At 41.8% G+C, this 20,882-nt stretch overlaps 4 protein-coding genes across 6 annotated transcripts in view; 3 read left to right on the forward strand and 1 right to left on the reverse strand.

The window, feature by feature from the left end:
• LOC126385247 (overexpressed in colon carcinoma 1 protein homolog) overlaps nt 1-1,553 on the forward strand; it is a 7,188-nt gene extending 5,635 nt beyond the window's left edge. For both annotated transcript variants that reach the window (XM_050036858.1, XM_050036857.1), the window contains one exon: nt 871-1,553. Coding sequence is in view for 1 of the 2 variants with exons in the window: in XM_050036857.1 (XP_049892814.1) it covers nt 871-968 (98 nt within the window). In the remaining variant the exon portion in view is untranslated. The remainder of the gene's footprint in view (nt 1-870) is intronic.
• Nucleotides 1-13,629, reverse strand: part of dclre1c (DNA cross-link repair 1C, PSO2 homolog (S. cerevisiae)) — a 123,037-nt gene extending 109,408 nt beyond the window's left edge. The window contains exons 1-15 of one of the 2 annotated variants that reach the window (XM_050036828.1): nt 13,416-13,629; nt 13,237-13,288; nt 12,242-12,326; nt 11,249-11,308; nt 11,065-11,120; nt 10,553-10,654; nt 10,312-10,384; nt 10,040-10,180; nt 9,799-9,900; nt 9,155-9,291; nt 8,953-9,007; nt 8,634-8,722; nt 7,115-7,212; nt 4,342-4,428; nt 2,101-4,234 (exon numbers count right to left, since the gene is read on the reverse strand). In XM_050036828.1, the coding sequence (XP_049892785.1) occupies nt 3,489-4,234; nt 4,342-4,428; nt 7,115-7,212; nt 8,634-8,722; nt 8,953-9,007; nt 9,155-9,291; nt 9,799-9,900; nt 10,040-10,180; nt 10,312-10,384; nt 10,553-10,654; nt 11,065-11,120; nt 11,249-11,308; nt 12,242-12,326; nt 13,237-13,288; nt 13,416-13,524 (1,992 nt within the window). In that variant the 5' untranslated portion in view covers nt 13,525-13,629 and the 3' untranslated portion in view covers nt 2,101-3,488. Of the gene's footprint in view, nt 1-2,100; nt 4,235-4,341; nt 4,429-7,114; nt 7,213-8,633; nt 8,723-8,952; nt 9,008-9,154; nt 9,292-9,798; nt 9,901-10,039; nt 10,181-10,311; nt 10,385-10,552; nt 10,655-11,064; nt 11,121-11,248; nt 11,309-12,241; nt 12,327-13,236; nt 13,289-13,415 lie in introns of those variants that run through there. The other variant, XM_050036829.1, reaches the window with a different exon arrangement.
• Nucleotides 13,630-13,886: 257 nt separating this feature from the next.
• meig1 (meiosis/spermiogenesis associated 1) lies at nt 13,887-16,475 on the forward strand. Its single transcript, XM_050036440.1, has 4 exons — nt 13,887-13,987; nt 14,320-14,431; nt 15,101-15,319; nt 15,849-16,475. Exons 3-4 carry the CDS (start codon nt 15,173-15,175, stop codon nt 15,975-15,977), a joined length of 276 nt encoding a protein of 91 aa, XP_049892397.1. The 5' UTR covers nt 13,887-13,987; nt 14,320-14,431; nt 15,101-15,172; the 3' UTR covers nt 15,978-16,475.
• Nucleotides 16,476-18,380: 1,905 nt separating this feature from the next.
• Nucleotides 18,381-20,882, forward strand: part of LOC126385119 (UDP-glucuronosyltransferase 2B17-like) — a 6,076-nt gene continuing 3,574 nt past the window's right edge. The window contains exon 1 of the mRNA XM_050036657.1: nt 18,381-18,511. The gene's annotated coding sequence lies outside the window, so the exon portion shown is untranslated. The remainder of the gene's footprint in view (nt 18,512-20,882) is intronic.

The raw sequence follows: 20,882 nt of genomic DNA on the forward strand, positions 1-20,882 counted from the left end.
GCAAAGTTTCATGTCTCTACGACATACGGGGCATGAGATATGCCCATTCAAAGTTTGCAATTTCAATCGGTTGCTATAGCGCCCCCCTTTGGCCAATTGATGTAATATTGCTTCATTGGCATCCTCCCATGACCCTCTACCACTGTGCCAAATTTCACATGGATTGACCAAGTCAGTGAGGAGAAAAACGTGGAACAGACACACACACAGAGTTTTCGTAAGTATATAGTAAGATTAGATATAAAATCATCATCAGTGCAAGTCTCAAAATGTGTGTCACATTAAATCAGACCAAATATGCCAGCTTGAAAAGGTGTTGTCAGACCGGATTCGAAAGTGGAAAGGTAGTTAATATTACAAATGTTGTGGGGGAGAGAGTTCCAGAGGCATTTTCATTTTGGATCATCACTGAAAACACTTTAAAAAAATCTGCAGATTCTGTTTGGGCCTGTTCATAAATAATTTCATCGCTTATTTAGTATTTTGATGACTTTAAAGCAGATATATCTATGCTAATTTTTGTGTTCTTTACCTTTTTTTTTTTTTTTTTTACATCTCTGCCTGTGTATATTTGGTTTTTGCACTTTAAGAATCTATTTATTATTATCGATTATTTGTGTTCTACATGTTTGCTCCCTTTTTTCCATTACAACCATTGCACAATTTACCTGTTCTAAAAATCTCCTTGTACTGAAAGGGTAACATGAGATCATTACAGTAACTGAACATCATTTTATAACCCAGTGGCTATAATTATTCAGCACTTCCAATGTGTTTTATGTGCTTTTGTTCCAGTTTTAACCATTTAAATACACTCAAGTTCCTGTAAATTAACATTGCTGCTGTGTTTTCTGTCTCTGTGAACTGAAGGGTGTGACGGAAGAAGGATACAGCAGAAGAAGAAGAAGAAACCCTGCAGGGGTCCTTCAGGTCCTCAGTGTTTGTCATCAGGAACTCACCAAGTCTGAAATGGGGAACAGCAGCAGCACCCAGTGGAGCCAATCTTCTCTCCCAGCATCCTCTGCGTGGACTTTAATGGGATCAGCGTCACCTGCTTTAACCAGCTGTGGAGCCTGTTGTGTCAAACAAACTGGTTAAAGATATTTGTGCTTTATGGAAACAGACGGACTCACGAAACAGAGACAGTTTGCTGTTTTAAAAGACAAAGCCCTTCGAGATCATTACATAAAGAGACTGGAGATCTATATTCCAACGAATCAACTCGACTTCATTTGGCCTTATTGGCATGTTGTGTAGCTGCTTGATGAATCTAGCAGCAGATGTTACAGTGAACGTTTAGCAGCTGATTGTAACAAAATGGCTTGTTGAGGGTGAAGAGTAGTTATTTAAGGTCCAAGTATAAAGTAGCACTACGTGATGAATATATTAAAGGATAAGTTTGGTGATATTCAGTCAGTAAAACCCAAAAAAGACCAAAAGCAACAATTCAAAGTTTGTCAATCTATGTAAAGGACTTTAAAATAAAAAAAGTAACAGTTAAAGAACAATTTTCTTAAAGTTTACAAACTGTTTTACAATATAAAAGTAATAAATAAAGATAGGAAAACATGTTGGTACTCACCTGTAGTTTGGTTTGTTTGTCATGAAAACCTGCAGATTCCTGGCGTCTCCAGGACACAGTACAGTGAGCGGCTCCTGCTGTGAGAGGACGTCAGTGAATTGTCCTCCTTTGGGCATTTACACAGGCATTACCATCCCCGAACCCACAGAAGAAAACAGCTGTTGGCTGCTTATGAAGTTATTAAAAGTAAGCTTAATATGTAGGGCTGCCCCCCCGATAGTCGACGAAACATTAGTCAACCAGAAAGGTCATTAGCCAAGACTTCATTGGTCGCTTAGTCGCAGAAAAAAACTAAACTCTAAACTGATTGGACCATGTGGGAATTTAATTTGAAAGGACATGGCCACACACACAGACGTCAGGTTCATTTCCAGGGCTGGTACCTGTGGTTATTCCACAGGCTAGTTAATAACATGTCGGGCAGGAAATCCAAAGTGTGGGATCATTTTGAGAAGGTGAAGGACGAACCCAAGGTGATAGGTAAACTCATCTTCANCTGATACTATTCTTTCTCACACCTTCAACTCAAACCACCAAAATATATCATTTAATCATTTCATTCATATCAGAAACATGTGGGCGACTAGTCGACTAATGGACCTAAATGACGACTATTGGTCGACTAGGAAAAATCTTATTCAGGGGGAGATCAATAGACCAATCAAATGGTTTAGGAGAAGGAAGAATTTCTGTCAACCAAGTTTTTCTTTGGTTGATTACAGCCCTTGATGGTGAATTTCTTTTTAACTTTTTTGCTAGTTTTAACTCGTATTAAGTCAAATGAATCACTCATCTGAACTTTGAAAGCATACAAAATGCTCTTTGGTTTAAATAAAATACTTTTAATTTGATACAACAAACCAAAAGTTCTGCTTTGATTCAGAACTTCATGTAATTGATGCAGTGTAAAAGGAAGAAAAGAGTTCAGCAGAACAAAACCACAAACCGACAACAAGCAGGGAAAGTCACAGGTGCATTAATGTATGTAGGGCACGGGTGAACTTAAAGTGCATTGGAAGAAACTGTGTGTGTGTGTGTGTGTGTGTGTGTGTGTGTGTGTGTGTGTGTGTGTTGGTGCTGTACATACTGAGGTCCGTGTGGTTTTAGAGTGGAATGGTGTCACTTGAAAGGCATACCTGGTATCATAGAAGCTCATTATGTGTTGTTCACATATACAAAACAGGAATCTTGGGGCATATAGGAGAACAAATGATAAGATATTAGAGTTGGGTTGATTTCCAGTTTGGCTGCTCCTGTCAGGTGTGCGAGCTTAAACCAGTTTGATTTAATGCCAAACAGCTGAACTGACATTTGTCATTCTGGCAGATAAAGAGTAGTCTACATCAGCAACCTGTGCTGACGGCATCATGGCGCTAAATCCAACTTGGCTTGCATTAGTAATAAGCAATATGACAATGTGATCAGTTATGTATATATGGTCACAGACTAACAGAGCCACTGGTGTCTGACAGATCGTGCAGAGCTGAGGCTGGCAACACGAAGGAGAGCAATTTCAGTGGAGGTGGGAGGGGGCAATGAACAGGGCAACTTGTCTTTGTTTACTTGAAAGTTCATGTATTTTTTGGGATGGACAAGAGACATGGCAGCTTTAAGCCCAGTTTCCACCAAACACTTTCAGTATGGTACCAGTAACCCTTCAGACATGGTACCTAGACCCTAGTGTTTCCACCACAAACAGTTCTCTTAAATGTGGGCGGGTTGTTGTCACTCACTGTATTTCCTCCTTTATCAGTCTGCACCTCGTTTATCGTCCACAGAACGAGGCTGCACGCCGATGTTCTCTGAACAAAACAGAACAGGCTGCAGTGTTCAAAATAGTGGGTTTTTAACACCGGCCCAAGCCTATAGCAACGTGGCTCACAAAAAAACTTCCTTTAACATTCTGTCATGTGTAGCCCTGACTTCCCTTTCTGATGACCACTTCCTCTCCTGACGCCAGCTTCCTGTACAACTGTGACAGTTCATCAGGTTGAGGCACTTTGGACTCTGGCGTGCAGGGAATATCAAAGTCCGACGACACCTGAGACTCTGAGAGCTCCTCCTGCTCCAACTGCCCGCTGCGCTCCTTCTCCTGAGACACAGTATTGGTCCTCGCGTCTCCTTGTGCCCGCCCCTCCTGCTCTGGTTGGAGGATCAAAGTGTCAGGTAGATACGACTCCTGGTTCTGGGAGGAATGATTCGACAGAGAGGCGGACAGGGTCAAACTGAAGTTTTCAGGCGTTTCCTCTTCATCGCTGAACAGATCTGGGGTCTGTGAATCAGTCATTTTGGAGGGGGAGGGGCTTGGGACAGAGCAGCAGGACTGTGATTGGCTGTTGAGGCTGTTCTGGCTGTCAGTCAGCGTCTCCGTGGTGAAGAAGTCCTCCCATTTCGGAGGATTAGAGGAGCCGCTTCCTTCAACGTCAGTCGACTTATTCTCAGTTTCCTTTATTGTTCCTTTCGCCTCCTCCGTCGTCAGTGTTTTATCCTCCTCTCCCTCGTTCTCTCCCTCTTGCTCACCCTCCTCTTCATCATTGGACTCAGTGCAGTCCATGTAGTTACCTGTTACAGGCTGTGTGTCTGTGACTGTCACAGGTAGAGACTCAACCGCAGACACAGGGGGCGCTGTTTCCTGAGGACTCTGATCTTTCACTGAGAATTACAGATTTAAACAAATATTGTGAATAATCATCAATGCATTCATGTAAACACCAAAATCAGACATAAAGCTACAAAAATAAGATCAAATATTCATGCACCATTTTTCATTTCTTGGTTCAGCGCCATCTTCTTCCTCACTGGCACCAGGTCCAGCCCGTCAAACAGCTCATCATCGCTGTCTGAATCTGAGCAGGGAGAAACAGACAGTTAATACGTTCACTAGACAGGCATGCAGGAGTTAATTAAGTTTGTTAATTCACCATCAATGCAGACTTTTAGTATGTTTTTGGCTTTAAAAAACATGATTTAAGATTTAAGAAAAACAGATAATAGGTAATAAAAGTTTATGAAATGATCAATGTATTCTGGGTGTTTGCTGTTCACACGTTTTTCCATGACTGTGAAAACCCTGTATAACACATGTGGTTATATTTCTGAACTACCACAGCGCTCAGGTATGTACAGTATTCAAGTCTGAAATAATCCTAGAAGAGGTTTATTGTCATATTAAATCATATTGAAAGGGTCTCAGAATATAAGTACCTGGGCATCTGGTTGGATCAGAAACTAACATTTAAATTCCATATTGACATACTGGCAAGTAAACTAAAACACAAAATCGGATACTTACATAGACACAAATTAAATTTCCCCTTACTTTGTAGGAAACAGATCATTGAGACTGTATTTTTATCAGTTCTGGATTATGGTAGTCTCGCTCACCAGACCTTTCTCAAGAAAAGAAAGGTCTGGCTGGGTCGACTCTCACTTTAAGATTGGAGAAAAAAACGCCCCGGCTGCTTGTATTTCTTTCAACCAATCACAATCGTTCTGGGCGGTGCCACAGCAACGGTGCGCTTGCAAAAATATTGCCGGGGGGAAACAGGTTTTGGTGTAACACGCCCACAAAAATATCGCCTACAGGACGCGAACCATGGCAGAAAAATGGCTACATCCCCGCAAGATCAAACACCGCAAAAGTTAGTAAAGGACGTGTTGAAAACTGCAACTGGAGGTGGTAGGGCGGGACTTCAGCAGGTGGCTCGTTCCGCCCAATGAGAGGCTGATCTATGCAGCGAACTTCCGCCCACTCAGCCTAGGATTATGGTGATGTTATCTATAGACATGCTTCTGCCTCCACTCTCACGTCATTGGACTCAATTTATCACTCTGCACTCAGATTCATCACCAGGTCCAGTTACTCCACCCATCATGTCTTATATGATAAGGTGGGATGGGCACCTTTATCTGTGCGAAGAGATATGCACTGGCTACTTTTCATTTATAAAGTTTTGAACGGCAGCATGCCACCATACCTCAGCACTTTATTGAACTGGTCGCATAGTAATTATTCTACACGTTTAACTGATTGCTTAATGCTCGATGTTCCCCGCACTAACACTGAATTTGGTAAAACTGCTTTTAGTTCTTCTGCAGCATCTTCCTGGAACATCTTGCAACGTACACTCAAACTCACCACAATGGTTACTATAGGCCAGTTTAAAACTATGATTACCAACTACTGTACTTTTGAATGTAACTGTTTTTAAAGGTGTTCGGTCTGTTGTTATTTGCTCGTTCTTTGTGATTTTTAAGTGTTGGTTGTTGTGCTCTCGACATCAATGATTCCTCAAGATTTAAATAAAGGTTAAATAAATATGTAACACTTCAAAGATAACAGGTTTTAATTTATGTAGATGCTTCATTGTGCAACACACACACACACACACACACACACACACACACACACACACACAGACACACACACAGACACACACACACACACACACACACACACACACACACACACACACTCATGCACACACACTAGACTGAAAACTTCTCACTAAATCTCACTTTAATCTCTCAGATAATTTGTAATAAATCAGAAAATATGTAGCAGCCAAAGTTAGTTTTAAGCAAAGTGCTTCTTAAACAGAAACCACACCACAACGGGCCAACACTGTAAATGCAAAGTCTTCAGCTCTGCAGCTACAGTAACTTATCTGCCGCTTGTTAAAGAAATGAAAGCCAGCTAACAGCTAACCAACTGCTCAGTACGGGCCTTGATTACAGAACATAGACACAGTTATCTTGCCCTATCACTCACTGATTGCACAGCAGGGAATGACTTTTGAAGAAGGAGAAGAAGGACGACAGCATTCAGTTTTTTCACTCCGTTAATATTGTCCGATTATGCACACACACATGCACACACACAGGATCCACACATGCATTAACTGGGCCGGCTCATTTACCAACGTGAGTGTCACTTTATTGTGTCGCATCCTGCCTCAGAGGCATCGAGGGAAGTAGGTGAGCTGGGTTCAGCGCTCTGTTGGGGGAAGCATCCTCAGCTGTGTAGCCTGGCGTCTCTAAACTGGCTGACTTTGAAATGCTCTTAATTTTATTGTGATGTATCTCCGTCTGTATCAACAAGTATACATAAGGAGATTAAGGACAAATTAGCCAGCTTAATAACTGTCAATTATTTTCTATGACGTCATGAGAGGTGATGTCCGCAGAGTTCCTGTACCTTAAGGCATGTTAGATTTAAGACTTTTTAATTCCACTCAAAAGGAAATTTAGGGACAAATTTACAAAAACCAAAACTATTACACTATTAAAAAAAACTATCCTAATTCCAATGTCTCTGCATCTTTCAGACGACGCCCCCCACACGTCTGATGCAAACAGTGCTTCTTGTAGTTCTGACAATATTTGCAAGTGAGCAAAGACTGATTGTTGTCACCTGGAAAGATCTCATCATGGCCTGTAAAGAAGCATCACAGTGCAGAGCACCTGTTGTGGTTATATACAGTGTGTGTGTGTGTGTGTGTGTGTGTGTGTGTGTGTGTGTGTGTGTCTCACCATATGTAGGTTGCTCCACCTTGCAGCGTTTGAGGACTCCCAGAGGTTTGTATACACTCATAGTTTGATCCGACTGTTTCCTGCACATCAGTCTCAACCTGCACAGACACACAGTGACAAAGTTTTTACAACTGTTTAACAGTTTTAGCTATAAATGTTACTGTAATTAACATGTGAACTAACTGATTTAATTTTTTAAATATTTAAACTGTGGTATCACAGATAAAATACATCACTTTTTTGTTTCATTGCAAAGGTCTGCAGGATGAAAACTTTGGCTTCTAATTTACAGTGTTGGCTTTAAAAGTTATCACAGCAGAAGCCCTGTGTAAAGTCTAAAAGGATCTGTGAAGTATCTGGTGGGGTTTAATGCCTTTACGAGGCCGCAACTAGTCTTGTGTAGCCACATCTGTCTTAACAACACTGTGTCAGCGCTAGAGAAAGGTCTGGAATCACTGTTTATCCTTCTGCTTTAGGGGAAAAACGCTTTGGCTTGTTGTTTCTTTAAATCAAACATGATCGTCTTGGGCGCCACTAAGCCTGGGATGCAGCAACGATGCTGTTGCGAAAAAGTGTCAAGGGTGAGCTTTTTCTTGATGGAGCACTTGCACGTGGGGAAGTGAACACTGTCATTAAAATGGGGCTTTAGATTTGCTCGTTTTTTTTTCCAACCAACACCCCAAACCCAAAGGTATTTACTTCAGTGGTGAATTTACAGCTCACAGCAACTTAATACGACAAAGTCTCTGGTTTTTGTTTGATATCTAGTGTCGGACAAAAGTTGTTAATTTCCGATCCATCATTAGCACAGTTAGCTCGTTGACTTTACTACATGGACGCTGCTGTCATATTGAATGTCCTGCTGAGCTCATTCAAACAGTAAAGATTTATACAGAGAAGAAAAAACACAAATCTCCAAATAAACGTATTCAACAGCCAAATCTGATCCAGCTGACATCATTTTTAGTTGGGTACAGCCCCAGTTCTAGGGTTGGGTCGGTATGAGAAAAAAAAAACGGTCCGGTTTTTGTGAAAAACCTCATCAAGTCGGTAATACCCAATTTTTTCGCCACTTGGGGGCGCAATTGACCCATTTAAAATAAAAAACGACTTTTCGCCACTTGGGGGCGCAATTGACCCATTTAAAATAAAAAACGACCNAAATCCCCGTGATGTGAAAAATACATGCCGAGCAGTCTTTTGTGCGACACTGGTGTGCGGAGCTGAGTCCGCGCAGTCGGTCGTGCTTTGTACGCACAGGGCTTGCGGACGTCCGCTTTCACCAGGCGGACGCACAGGGCTTGCGGACGTCCGCTTTCACCAGGCGGACCTCTGCAGAGTCTGCTCCGCGTACATTCCGCCCGAGTATGCAGTCCGGTCGGTCTTCAAAAAAAAAAAAAAAAAAAAAAAAACCCGGTCCAAGACGGAGTACCGAACCGAACTGGTATTACCGAGAACCGACCCAAACCTACCCAGTTCTCACCTGAAATAAAATCAAAATGAGTAAAACTTGACTCACGTCTGTGTCACCTCAGTCAGCGTCCGACCCAGAGGGATAACACTGGGGTAGATGTTGACCGGCTGGAGGTAGGAAAGGAAGTTTCTGAGCTGAAATCAGAGACAAACGTTGCGAGTCTATTTGTTTCCAAATGCCTGAACAGTGCTCAACTTTAAAGAGTATAAATGAGGAAAGGAGAGTTTAAAAACTCTTCATATGGGAAACCAGCACAACTGTAGATCATTATTAGCTGAGGAAAACACTAGAAGCTCCCATTAGACTCATGTATGTAACAAAGAAATGTACTGTCAGTGTGTAACCACATGAAACACAGATGTACCTCTGAGTAAGACGAGTGGAAACTGAAGCAGGCTCTGAAGGAACTGACTCCTGTTCTGGAAAACAAAATGCATACTTAGCTCTCATACACCAAGCTCCATGTGATTTGTGATTAATTTTTCTTTCACTGTCTTAAAGAAACATGAGTTTTGACAGAAGTGAGTATTTCCACAAACCGCTGAGACATCTGAATCTGCTCTTACTTTATTATAACACTAGTCTTCCTCGTTCGTTCTCCAAACCACATGGTGGACGGTTTGATGCTGATGATTCGAAGAGGAGTCCCATCAGGTGCTGTGCAGCCACACGGCAACCGGCTGCCTTGGAAAAACTCCTCATCCTGCACACACACACACACACACACACACACACACACACACACACACACACACAGACACACACCAGAGCTATGAAGCAGTAGAAGTGACGGTCACAGAGATGCTCAACAAAAGGATTAACAAAGCAAACAAATAATTTACTACCATGGTTTTGGAACTTTGACTTTGTTAAAATAACCTAAATTTTGACTTTTAAAAAAAATTCCAAGATATTTTTAAATTTCTGGGGCAAAAACAAACAGAATATTATTTCCAGAGTAGCGACAGCAAAGGTTACAACAGCCAAGTCCCCATATTAACTTAACGGTATCTCTCTGGAAACAAAACTAAAATCTACTGCTGGTAGAAGGAGAGGGGCTGCAGCAACAGCGTTTACAAGATTTACCAGATTTAAGGTTAGATGGCTATATAGGGGCCACTTACAGCCCTGAATAACCTGAGAGAGACTTTGGATGTGTGTGTGTGTGTGTGTGTGTGTGTGTGTGTGTGTGTGAGAGAGAGAGAGAGACCTTAGGGTGTCGACAGGCATGGATCTGCGTCCTGCGGTCAGTCGTCACGTAGCTCAGGATCTCCGGCATCTTCTTGAACATCGCCAGACTTCTGACATGAATCTGAGAGTAAATATTTAACCATTTAATTGTACTTTAGCAGGAGATGTTCACACACACATGTATGAATTTGTGGAGTACATATAGAGCATGTGTACAGAAACTTAGTGTGTGTGTGTGTGTGTGTGTGTGTGTGTGTTACCTGTGTGTTGAACTCCTCTCCCAGGTTGGTAAACAGGTATTCATATCCATACGCGGCTTTGCAGTTGAGCCACACAACGTGATAAGGACTCTGAGTGATCCAGTTTCCAATGAGTTCTGAGATACCGTTCAGACAGACCTCCTGCACACATGTACACACACACACACACACACACACACACAATTTTCCTTACTATTCCTGTTTGGAATTCACCACAAAGACTCCTACAATATCTTCCTTTATTGAGTCCTGTTTCCATCCCAGAGACTTACCCGAGTGGGGATCTGGTAGAATCGTGGGTCATAAAAAGTGGAGTCCAGATAAATACTCTGAATATCCTTCACTCTGTTTGTGAAACAAGACACAAGAAGGTTTAGGGGACATAAAAAGTCGTTCAACAGCTACAGTAAGCGCCTAAACAATCTCTGACTTTTCTGAAGACATGATCAAATTCCTCAATATTCACTGTCTGGTTCTCCAGAGCTTCTGTTGAAGGTGTTCATCAGGACTGACCTGCTGCCTGAGTGCAGATGTTCTATTCTCGAGACGTCTCCGGCAGCTAACCTGAAGTCTCCTGTGTACAACACGTTCCCCTGGGAACCCTCAAACAGGAACCTGCACACAGACACACAACATTTCAGAGTTTGACTTTTGATTTTAAAGGATAGTTTGGAATTTTATGGGGTTGTTGAAGAATTTGACAAGCTTGAAAATCGCTCACGTAGGTCCAACCTCAGACTGATTAACATGCCTGAAAAAGTAGTAAAAATAGACCATTTAACTGGCAAAGCTTCCGTGGTGGTACTCCTGCCTAGTTCTCTAAACTGGGAGGGTATCGACTACTATTGTGTTCAAGAGTCAACTTTATTACGGGTAAAATGGAATACGAGCAGGCTCCAGACCATCATGAAATATTGCTGGAGGTCAAAGGGGAGAATATATTTAGTATACTGTCATTAGTGGTTATCTTTATTGTATGTTGTGGCTACATTTATAAACAAAGACATAAAAATGGTTTGACTTGCATAACAGAGCCGGGACAGTGGCCTGCAGGAAGCAACGTGACCACGACCTCTTCTTTCTGTCAAACAGACACCAAGAAAGATGGTTTAAGAAAATCAATCAGAGGGACATTTACGATTATGCAACTAACGATCTAAATCCATATGTGTGACTGGACCGACTATTCAATCAGTCTTCAGTTTTTACCTCTCCAGATGCCTCGTCAACCAGGGAAATCTGAGTTGGGCTCTCCAGCTCTAAGGGAACCTCAAACAGATCATTCACAGGAGAGAAAGAAAAAACTGAGTGTTATTCAAGGAAGAAGAGAGAAAACGTCACATTCCACCAAAATACCAGAGTGCAAAGCAACAATAGGCTGCTTTCAGACCTAGAGTTGTCTCCTTTGGTCTGAATCAGGGACTCATTTTGTACAAAGTTGTATAATTGCCTAGAGTTGGTTCATGTTCTCACGGCAGCATTTACAAGCGGACCAGATCAAATGCCTTGTGTGAGAAAGCTGCTCTTGATTGGTCAGAATTTCCATGTGGGAAAAATCCAGGAAGTAAAGCAAACGTTGAAGAAGAGTACACTTGCAAGATAAATGTGACACTTTCTAATGTCACAATGGAGGGACAACTACGCAGGTTGATTTTAGCGCTGCTCATCGTGGACTATATTGCTGTCATTGTTCATTTTAGTCAAACCATACAGTTTGAAAACGAGGCGCGGCTCCAACTAGAAAACAATGTTTTGATGCATTGGATGTGCTGAATGTGCATATTAAGGCAGTACAGGAGGAGGTGCACATTAATAATCCTCCAGGACTGTAACAAACCTCACCAGAGTTTGTTTGTTATCGGACCGAGACCACCTCTTCAAGAAGGTCTCGGTCTGATTGTTTTGGTGCACACCTGAGTGTGATTGCTGAGTTCACACCTGCCCAAACAAACCGCACTGAGGGGGCAAACGAACTTGAGTTCAACTGAACCGAACCAAACAGGGCAAGTGTGAAAGCACCCTTAGACAAAAATTACTCTCGGACACACAGAAAAATCACCTGAAGCAAAACCTCCTAGTTACCTCTGGAATCCACCTCACAGTGTACAGCCATGATGTTTAACAGTGTACAAACATCCATTATATCGACTCTTGTTTGACTCTTCATACACATTGAAAATGACAACAATAAATGGGACTTACGATGTATTCCTCCCAGAAAGCGTACTTGGGATTGTTCAGAAGAAGTTCTTTGGTCACGAAGGAGCAGTAAAGCCGGACTGTACGACTGGAACCAAAAGACAAAACAGTAATTCAGCTAATTAGAAGTGTTCAGTCCTGTGTTTAGTTTTCAGCTAAGTTTATATGAGTTATGTTGTATGAGTTCAGTTATGTCTTATTAGTTTTTTTAAGCCTGTTTATAGCTCTCATGACGTCATTGCTTTTACCAGAAATTATAAATATTTCACTGCACAGAGGAGGGAATATGATTGTGCCAACAGGTCTGATGCGAACTTACAGGTATATATGTGTTAGGGTGTATATGTAGGTGTAGATGTATGCTTATGTTTTATTAATATCATTTTTGTTTTTCATTATCTTCACCTTGGAAAGTACGTTGGACGTATAGCTCGAAAAGTGCTCTACAAATAAAGTTGTTATTATTATTAATATTATCATTACACCACATGACCCCAGCTGTGTTTTTCCATAGTTTTTTGATATGGTTTTCATCTGTTTCGTGTTAATAAAATGTTGACAGTGTTCAGAACTAATCCCTATCCTTTGTGAAGCAGACGTTGTCACAGTATAAAGTATCAGAAAATAGAAACACTTGTCATAGTAGGAAAACACAGGTGAAACCATAGAAATAAGTGCTATTTCCCATAGATAAAAATTAAAGTTTTTTAAGTTTAAATTTGAAATCTTTAATCTGACTCTTTCTCCTTAACTGCTGTAACACTGGAATTTCTCTATTATGGGATCAGTAAAGGTGTATCTTATCTTATCTCTCTTATCTTAAAAATTATTTCAAAGTATGAGAATCACTTCGTTGACTCAGTTCCATCGTGTCCCAGTGAGAGTGACAGCAGTCGTTTCTAATGTCAATAACTACACCTGTGCTGTTCCTACTATGACAAGCTAAAATATCTGCTGTAAAAACAAGGTCTATATTTCATGGGTCAAGCAAATGTCACCTGAACTGCAGTTTCCTCTTCAGTATTGGTCCTTTCAGTCCCTTCATGTGATCTGTTAATAAAATAAAACAGATGAACATTAGTTAAACCTCTTGTTAAAGGCCTCAGTGAATGCTAAATGTCATTAATTACAGTTAAACATACTGAAGTTGGTGATGCTAGCTAGCTGCCAGGCTCACCTTTGTGACAGTGGGAGAGGAAATATGCCCGGGCATGTAGGTTCTCCCGGTCGAACCGGTCCAAAGACACGGTGGGATACTCCTTCATTCGACCTGCAAATGAACTCATGTTTACGCCAAACCTTTCTGTGGTGTCGAGTAAAATTAATTAAACTTCGTTTCTAGCGGAGAGGACATATTTTGTTGACAGCGCCGGTGTTAGTTTGTCCCGCCCACTGATTCAGTTCCTCTTCTTCTACGTTTCTGTTCATGGCGTTTCAAGTGCACTTAATGGACGTTACCGCCACCTACTGTGAAGTTACTCTCCGGTATTCTTCTTCAACTGAAACTCGTTTTTATGAGTTTTTTAAACGCTTTGCTCGACAATTGCTTTTTTCTTCAAACACAGATTAATGCTGCCGACACAGTTTCTTTTTTGTTTCGCTACTATCGCTCTGTTCTGTCGTTTGGCGCCATGTACCGGAAGCTCTTGGCGTCTGTCCTCCAACACAGAAGAAGAAACTTCACGGTAACCAGGCAACCAAGGAGAAGCTGTACTCCCGTTTGCGAAGAAACCAATTTCAGAAACTAACGTAAGTAAACTGTTGATACTATTTTTATTATAACAAAACTAAATTTGTAATACGTATATAAATGAGTATATAGGACTGTGAGATCTTCTCCATTGACGTTATAAAAACAGAGGCTACTTATCGTCGTTGAAGCCCGAAACGCACACAACTCAATTCAAGATTGTTGCATTTTAAAGTATTACTTGTTAGAATGAAAAATACCGACAAGTAGGATTTCTCTTTTAGGTTGTCTACAATTTTTAACGCCGATTTTTCAGTTCGGCATATATTGTAATACACAAAGCAGCACTTGTTTTTGTAAATTGTCATGTTTTGGTGCCATCTACCGGAAGCTCTTGGCAACACAGAAGAAGAAAGTCCACAGTAACCAGGCAACCAAAGAGAAGCTGAAAAACCACGACCGTTTGCTTACTGCCGTCTGGGAAGAAACCACTTTAAAGCAATGTAAGTAAACTGTTAATCATCCTTTAATCATAAAAAATTAAGATGGAACATTTGCATAAATTAGTAAATAAAGCTGTGAGATATTCTCTGTCGACGTTGTAAGAAGACTTGTGAAGCCCGAAACGCATAGAACTCAATTCAAGAATATTGCATTTTAAAGTATCACTTCTTATAATGATATATTCTAGCACAGTAGGATTTTCTTTTAGGTTCTCTACAATTTTTAAAGTCGATTCTTCAGTTCGGCATATATTGTAATACATAAAGCAGCACTTGTTTTTGTAAATTGCCATGTTATGTGACTGGCAGTTCTACCTTTGCCAATATCAGCTTCATCTAAACAACAGAGGACAGTTTATCAGTGATGTTTGGTGGATCATTTGCTTGCCGAATTTCCCAGAACTTCTCTAGCATAGATTTAAACTCTTACACATTGTTGCTCTAATTAGTGTCCTTGCTGATGTTTAAGAAAAGCAAGAATGGAGCAAAATGTTTACGTAGCCTGGTTAAATCTGAATCCCTGCTGTAGCTTGCACAGTAAAAACACGTTTGTTTTATGTGTTATGACAATAAGCTTATTTTGAACCTCATTCCTGCTCCAGCTTCATGTTTAGTAAAGCCAGCTGATGAGTCCTAAATATACTCCCTTTTCTTATCATGTCTTGTTAGTCATCCAACACCAGTCTGCTGTCCAGGAATTTAGGAAACTGCATTTCTGTGACATCTCTCAACATCGCCACCATGTTCTGTGCTACTGAAAACAACTCCAAACCAAAGTCCATGAGTAGAGCCAAAGGATGGACGGCAGAGGTGGAAAACCTGTTCAGATTCCAGCAGGCCGGCTACAGAGATGAAATGGAGTACATACAAGTCAAACAAGGGGCCTTGGTAAATATTGTGATCTGAATGTGTATTGCAGTGAAGATTTAAAACATACACCTGGGAGTGACACTGACTGTGTATGGAGGATTTGAGTTTAAGCTGTTTAAAGACAGTGTACTGACAGACTGCTGATACATGCATACACCAGCAACAAAACATATCTGTTTTATTGGTGGATAAAAAACCTGCTGTGTTTATTGTTTATGATAGTGTGTCCTTTTTAAAACAGAGTGTAAAGCTTGACAGTAGTGCTTCACATACATGAATGAATGAATTACTGAACAGAGGCCTTGGGGCGAAGTGTCAGGCTTTCACCTGCAAAATTTTAATTAAATCAACACCCACACTGGGAAGAGACAAAAAGGCCACAAAGAGATGCAATGGAACTGCAAAGTGACAGAAAATACCAACAAAACAAAAACAAAATTGGCAAAGCAACCAAATTATCTCAGATTTAGATTCAAAGTCCACAGAAGATCCATTTCTAAGTCGTTTATAAATGTCGTCCCTTTGTCTTTTTCTGTTTCTGTCTCAGGTTGACAAATGGCCAGAGACCGGCTTTGTGAAGAAGCTCCAACGTCGAGACAACACATTTTATTACTACAGCAGGAAAAGGGAATGTGAGGACCGTGATGTCCACAAAGTCAAAGTCTATACATATTAAAGTGTTCTGGACTCCACCCCTTAACGGCAGCCTGTCGACAGGCACTACAGACACAGATACATGCCCTTTAAAGGAAGTGACCTCTCTGTATTTAATTAGATGATTGTACACTGCACATGAGAGCTGCTGTGGAGACACCCAGTGTGTGATTGTTTCTTTGGGACCGGAGAATGTTGTTTCCCACAGTGAACATGATTATTCCACTGTGTGGTTTTGTTAAAGGAATAATTTATCTACAAGTGTACATACTCATAACTGTGTAAATCTGACTGAAGTTTGTTGCACCAAGTATCAAGGTTAACCCTATAAATTAGACGTTTTTTAATTCATTATATTTGTTCTGTGGTTGCGGTTGTACTGAACTAGATAAATCAAATCAGTCATGATTGATTGAGATTAATGTTATGGGTTAAGTAATATTTAAATTTTAATAAAATCCATGTAGTTACCAAACATTTTCTTTTTTTCACTATATTAAAGGTAAGCTGCTGTATGTAACTTTTTACATGTGTTAATCATTTTATTCATGCCAGTGTATTAACAGATTGTGTTGCCCAAGCACTCGCTAACGTAGTTTACATCACAGGCTTGTGTGTCTGCCTCTCGCCACAAAGCACCTCGATTAAATGTCATCTTAAGTTTGTATTTGGGCAAAAAAAACAACAGCAACGGATCATTAGAGCACTTAAAACAGTTGAGGCCAGCTCAACTTTGATTTGTGGTGCGTCCAGCCCATCTGCAACAAGTGAAGGGCGATAGTTTGTAGCTTCATGTCACCAGTTTTTATTGAAGATGACTTGTAGCTTGTTGCTGTGTTGTTTATAGTGTGAACTCAGCTTATTACTCACCGTTGTGGCCGATGCAGGTGCTCGCTGGCGGTTACAGAGGATGCTGACTGTAAGTCCTTTTGTTTTTAATTTATTTATTTTTTAACAACCTTTTATATCCAACAAAATCCTACGCGTACAGATGAAGCACTGCGGAAAAAAAACAAAATCAGTGCCAAACAGAAAAAGATAACAAAAGCAAAACTAATCATCATTCATCAGGTTTTTTATTTTAAAACTCCAGCATGCACTGGGGCAGTTTGCAGCAGAGTGTGAAGCGGTCGGGATGAGAGTCAGCACCTCCAAATCTGAGGTCATGGTTCTCTGCCGGTAACAGTGGATTGCATCCTTCTGGTTGGGAGAGAGTTGCTGCCTCATGCGATGGAGTTCAAGTATGCCGGGTCTTGTTCATGAGTGAGGGTAGAATGGAGCATGAGATGGATTGGCGGTTTGGTGCAGCTTCTGCAGTGATGCGGGCGTTGCACCAGACTGTCATGGTGAAGAGGGAGCTGAGCCAGAAGGCAAAGCTTTGGATTTACTGGTCCATCTATGTCTCAACCCTCACCTATGGTCATGAGCTCTGGGTAGTGGCCGAAAGAATAAGATCGTGGATACAAGCAGCCGAAATGAGTTTCCTCCGTGATGTGTCTGGGCTCAGCCTTAGAGATAGGGTGAGGAGCTCTGACACCTGGAGGGAGCTCGGAGTAGAGCCGCTGCTCCTTTGCATCAAAGGGAGTCAGGTGAGGTGGTTCAGGCATCTGATCAGGATCCTTCTGGGCGCCTCCTGTTAGAGGTGTTCCAGGCACGTCCCACTGGTAGGAGGCCCTGGCGCAGACCTAGAACACGCTGGAGGGATTACATATCTCATCTGGCCTGGGAACATCTTGAGGTCCCCCACGAGGAGCTGGAAAGCGTTGCTGTGAAGAGGGACGTCTGGGGTGCTTTGCTTGGCCTGCTGCCCCTGCGATCCGGCCTCAGACAAGCAGATGAAAATGGATGGATGGATACATGTTATGTCCATGTCTTTACAATATTTAGAATTTATAAATATGACAATGACAGATGAGGATGATGAGGAACAGTAAAGATAAATGAGAATGTCTTCAGCTTCAAACTATGAATAAATACAGATTTCTTATACTAATAAGTTGGGGTTGCAGCTTTTATGTCAAACCCAGAGGGACACAAAAGAAAAGAAAATCCTGAAAATACTTTTATTTATTAATCTAGACTGACAGTTACCCTTCCTTGAGTTTACATGATACTAATTTAGAGACAATAGCTATGACGAAACATTGCGAGAAAGCATGTAATTAAGTAAAGCATCAATTATAAATCTTCCAGTTGTGTAACACGATTAGGATCTAAGTCCAACAAAGTAGTAAGAGGTGAAAACAACAACGTCTTTGAGTTCTTGAACTCGTGCAGCTTCTCCGTCCTGGCAGCATGCCTCTCACAACAGTCAGGAAATACTCTTCTGAGTCTGACACGCCTGTATTTGGTCATTTCAATCTATAAACATTCTGAAATGTCACTGTTGTAGTCCATTCACATAAAATGACCTCTAGCTGACTGTGTGAACTTTGCCTTTGACCGACATATTACACAAGAGCCTGTGTAAGGCTTGGTCGTCACAGTTGTAAGTGCAGATCTGCTGCTTGCTCTGAGACCAAATCTGGACAGACTGTGAATCAACACCTTTCAACTGTAAGTACAACATGAATTATTGTCATTGAATCACCATTAATTTTGGCAGCTATTTAAGATTTAGTCCTAGTCTTTAACAAAAACACTAATTTAAAGCCTCTACAAGGAACTTTTAACTGGATATGCAAAAGTCTCTCGTTTCTGCTGATGTCTGTGAGTGACCTACAACAGCAAATGAGACCATCGGTGTGAAGATAAGCTATTTCTATATAGTGTATATCCATATCTTTAGGAAACTGTGTCCGGGTCCGCCCCAGGTCGCTTCCAGGGCGAAACGATTTATGGCACTCAGACGGCACACGTCATCTTACCTAGCTGCTCACATTTATAGTGACTCTTATAAATAGTCGCTATTCCTCCTCCTCGACCCGACGTCCGCGGGGAGTTAAAATAGCAGCAATCATCGGGTAAAAGTTCTGTGAAAGCACTGGACTCACCAACAGTCAGCCACGTCTCAGTCACACAGAGAAAATCCAATCCTCGGGAAGTCAGGAAATCCTTCAGGATAAACGTTTTGTTCACTAGCGATCTAGCATTTACCAGCCCAATCCTGGCAGGAGCCGGTGGGTCCACGGCGTTAGCTGTCCGGGGAGCCACACACAGAGGCCGCAGGTTGCGCAGATTCACCACACGCCAGCGGGTACGAGGAGAGCAGGGGCCGCGGGGCTGGAACACCTCATCCGGGCCGACGACAGGAACCAGCCAGGCGTCGACAGTGTCCAGCGAGTGCCGAGAAATAAAGAGGCGAAGCACCACTCCATACTCAGTCCAAGAAGCCGTGGAAGTGCTCGCCAAACAGGCCTTCAGCCTTACCAGCCGACCGCTGTGTTTACCCCGGTGGCGGTGGCGCTTATGTCGGAGAGGTGAGCTGGGATCACCGATAGGAGCGGGGGCACCACTGTTGCCTTTACTCCCCACATCTTCTCTAGCTCCTCTTTCAGCCCTTGGTATTTTTCCAGCTGCTCGTGTTCCTTCTTCCTGATGTTGCTGCCGCTCTTGATTGCTACATCTATCACTACTGTCTTCTTCTGTTGTTTGGCGATCAACACAATGTCCGGTTGGTTAGCCATCACCAGTTTGTCAGTCTGGATCTGGAAGTCCCCCAGGATTTTAGCTCGGTCATTCTCAACCACCTTAGCAGGTGTCTTCCATTCTGACCTGGGGACTACCAGCCCACTTAGACAAAGGGGGGGGGGGGGCAGTTGTGGATTAACGTGCACAGTGGGTGAGTCATGAAGGTAGTGGGTGGGTCACATAGCTGCTCCAGTTGCAGCTATACCTACTTGTGGATATGGTGTCAGATGTGACTGACCTTATCCCGTCATTTAAAGTGACAGACATGAAACTACAAGTCACTGTAATGATTTATGACTATAGCGGGGTAAATAATCAGGAGGTCCAACCGTCCTCTTATCTCTCCTCTCTCATATCCACTAATGAACTCTTTTGGCCCAGAAAACTTTTATAAAGAAAATCAACCTGAACCACTAGGGTTGCAAAGTGTAAGCACTTTCCTTTATTGAGCATTGGTAATGTTAACAGTCGATTATTGGATTGATTGTGATTAAAAAACAACATAAAACCTTAAGTGATACAAAACAATACCAAACGTGTTTTTCCTCAATCAAAGCTGTATCTCTACAACATAATGCATGTTTTTTTGACAGCATTGCATAACCTATGAAACATGAAGAAGTAGAGGCCTAAAATTATGAAGCATATTGAGTTACATGCGGACCACGCTCACATTGAGTCTCAGAAGAAAGATGCTCAAACAAGACTGCTGCAACATCAGAATAGAACCTTAAAAAAATATCTCAGACTCACAGTGTCCCGATTTTCGCTTACTTGTTCTTGTTAAGGAAAATGAGGACGTTGACGTGGCCAGGTGTAAGACGGGAGCGCAGTCTGGTTACAGTCAGTCCAGCGGCTGACAACACCAACTCAGATGGTATGCGGGTATGTAGAGGTACTGCCAGCACTGTATTCAAGGATGAGGTAATGCCCCCTAAAAAGTTCTCAACCTTCATGTCTATGCTGCAGGTAGAGCCATTGAAGTTGAGCATCTCTGTCGGGCGCATCACTTTCATGTAGTGGCAGGTGATGGTAACATACTTTTCAGTTGTTAAAGGGAAATTTCGGTTTATTTCAACCTGTCTCCTATCGTCCTAAATTTGTTTCAAGTGAGCAGTGACATAGAAATAATAGTTAGCATGTTAGCCGTTAGCCTAGATACAGCCGGGGCGCATAGTAGCGTCAGACCTGTTAAAATGTAAGTGAACGGGCAACCTTCAAGTGCAAAGTTAGTCCACTAAACAAGCTTTTTTTCCACAAAGACCGCCTCATATCGTTAGCATAAATGTCAGAGAAC

Source organism: Epinephelus moara, chromosome 23 (assembly GCF_006386435.1).
Source record: "Epinephelus moara isolate mb chromosome 23, YSFRI_EMoa_1.0, whole genome shotgun sequence".
NCBI classification, from domain to species: Eukaryota; Metazoa; Chordata; class Actinopteri; order Perciformes; family Serranidae; genus Epinephelus; species Epinephelus moara.

Excerpts from the sequence above, each read along its gene's own strand:
- meig1 (XM_050036440.1), top strand. The coding sequence starts at position 15,173 with ATGTTCTGTGCTACTGAAAACAACTCCAAACCAAAGTCCATGAGTAGA. Across the intron at positions 15,320-15,848 it reads AAGTCAAACAAGGGGCCTTG|GTTGACAAATGGCCAGAGAC; the intron begins GTAAATATTGTG and ends TTTCTGTCTCAG.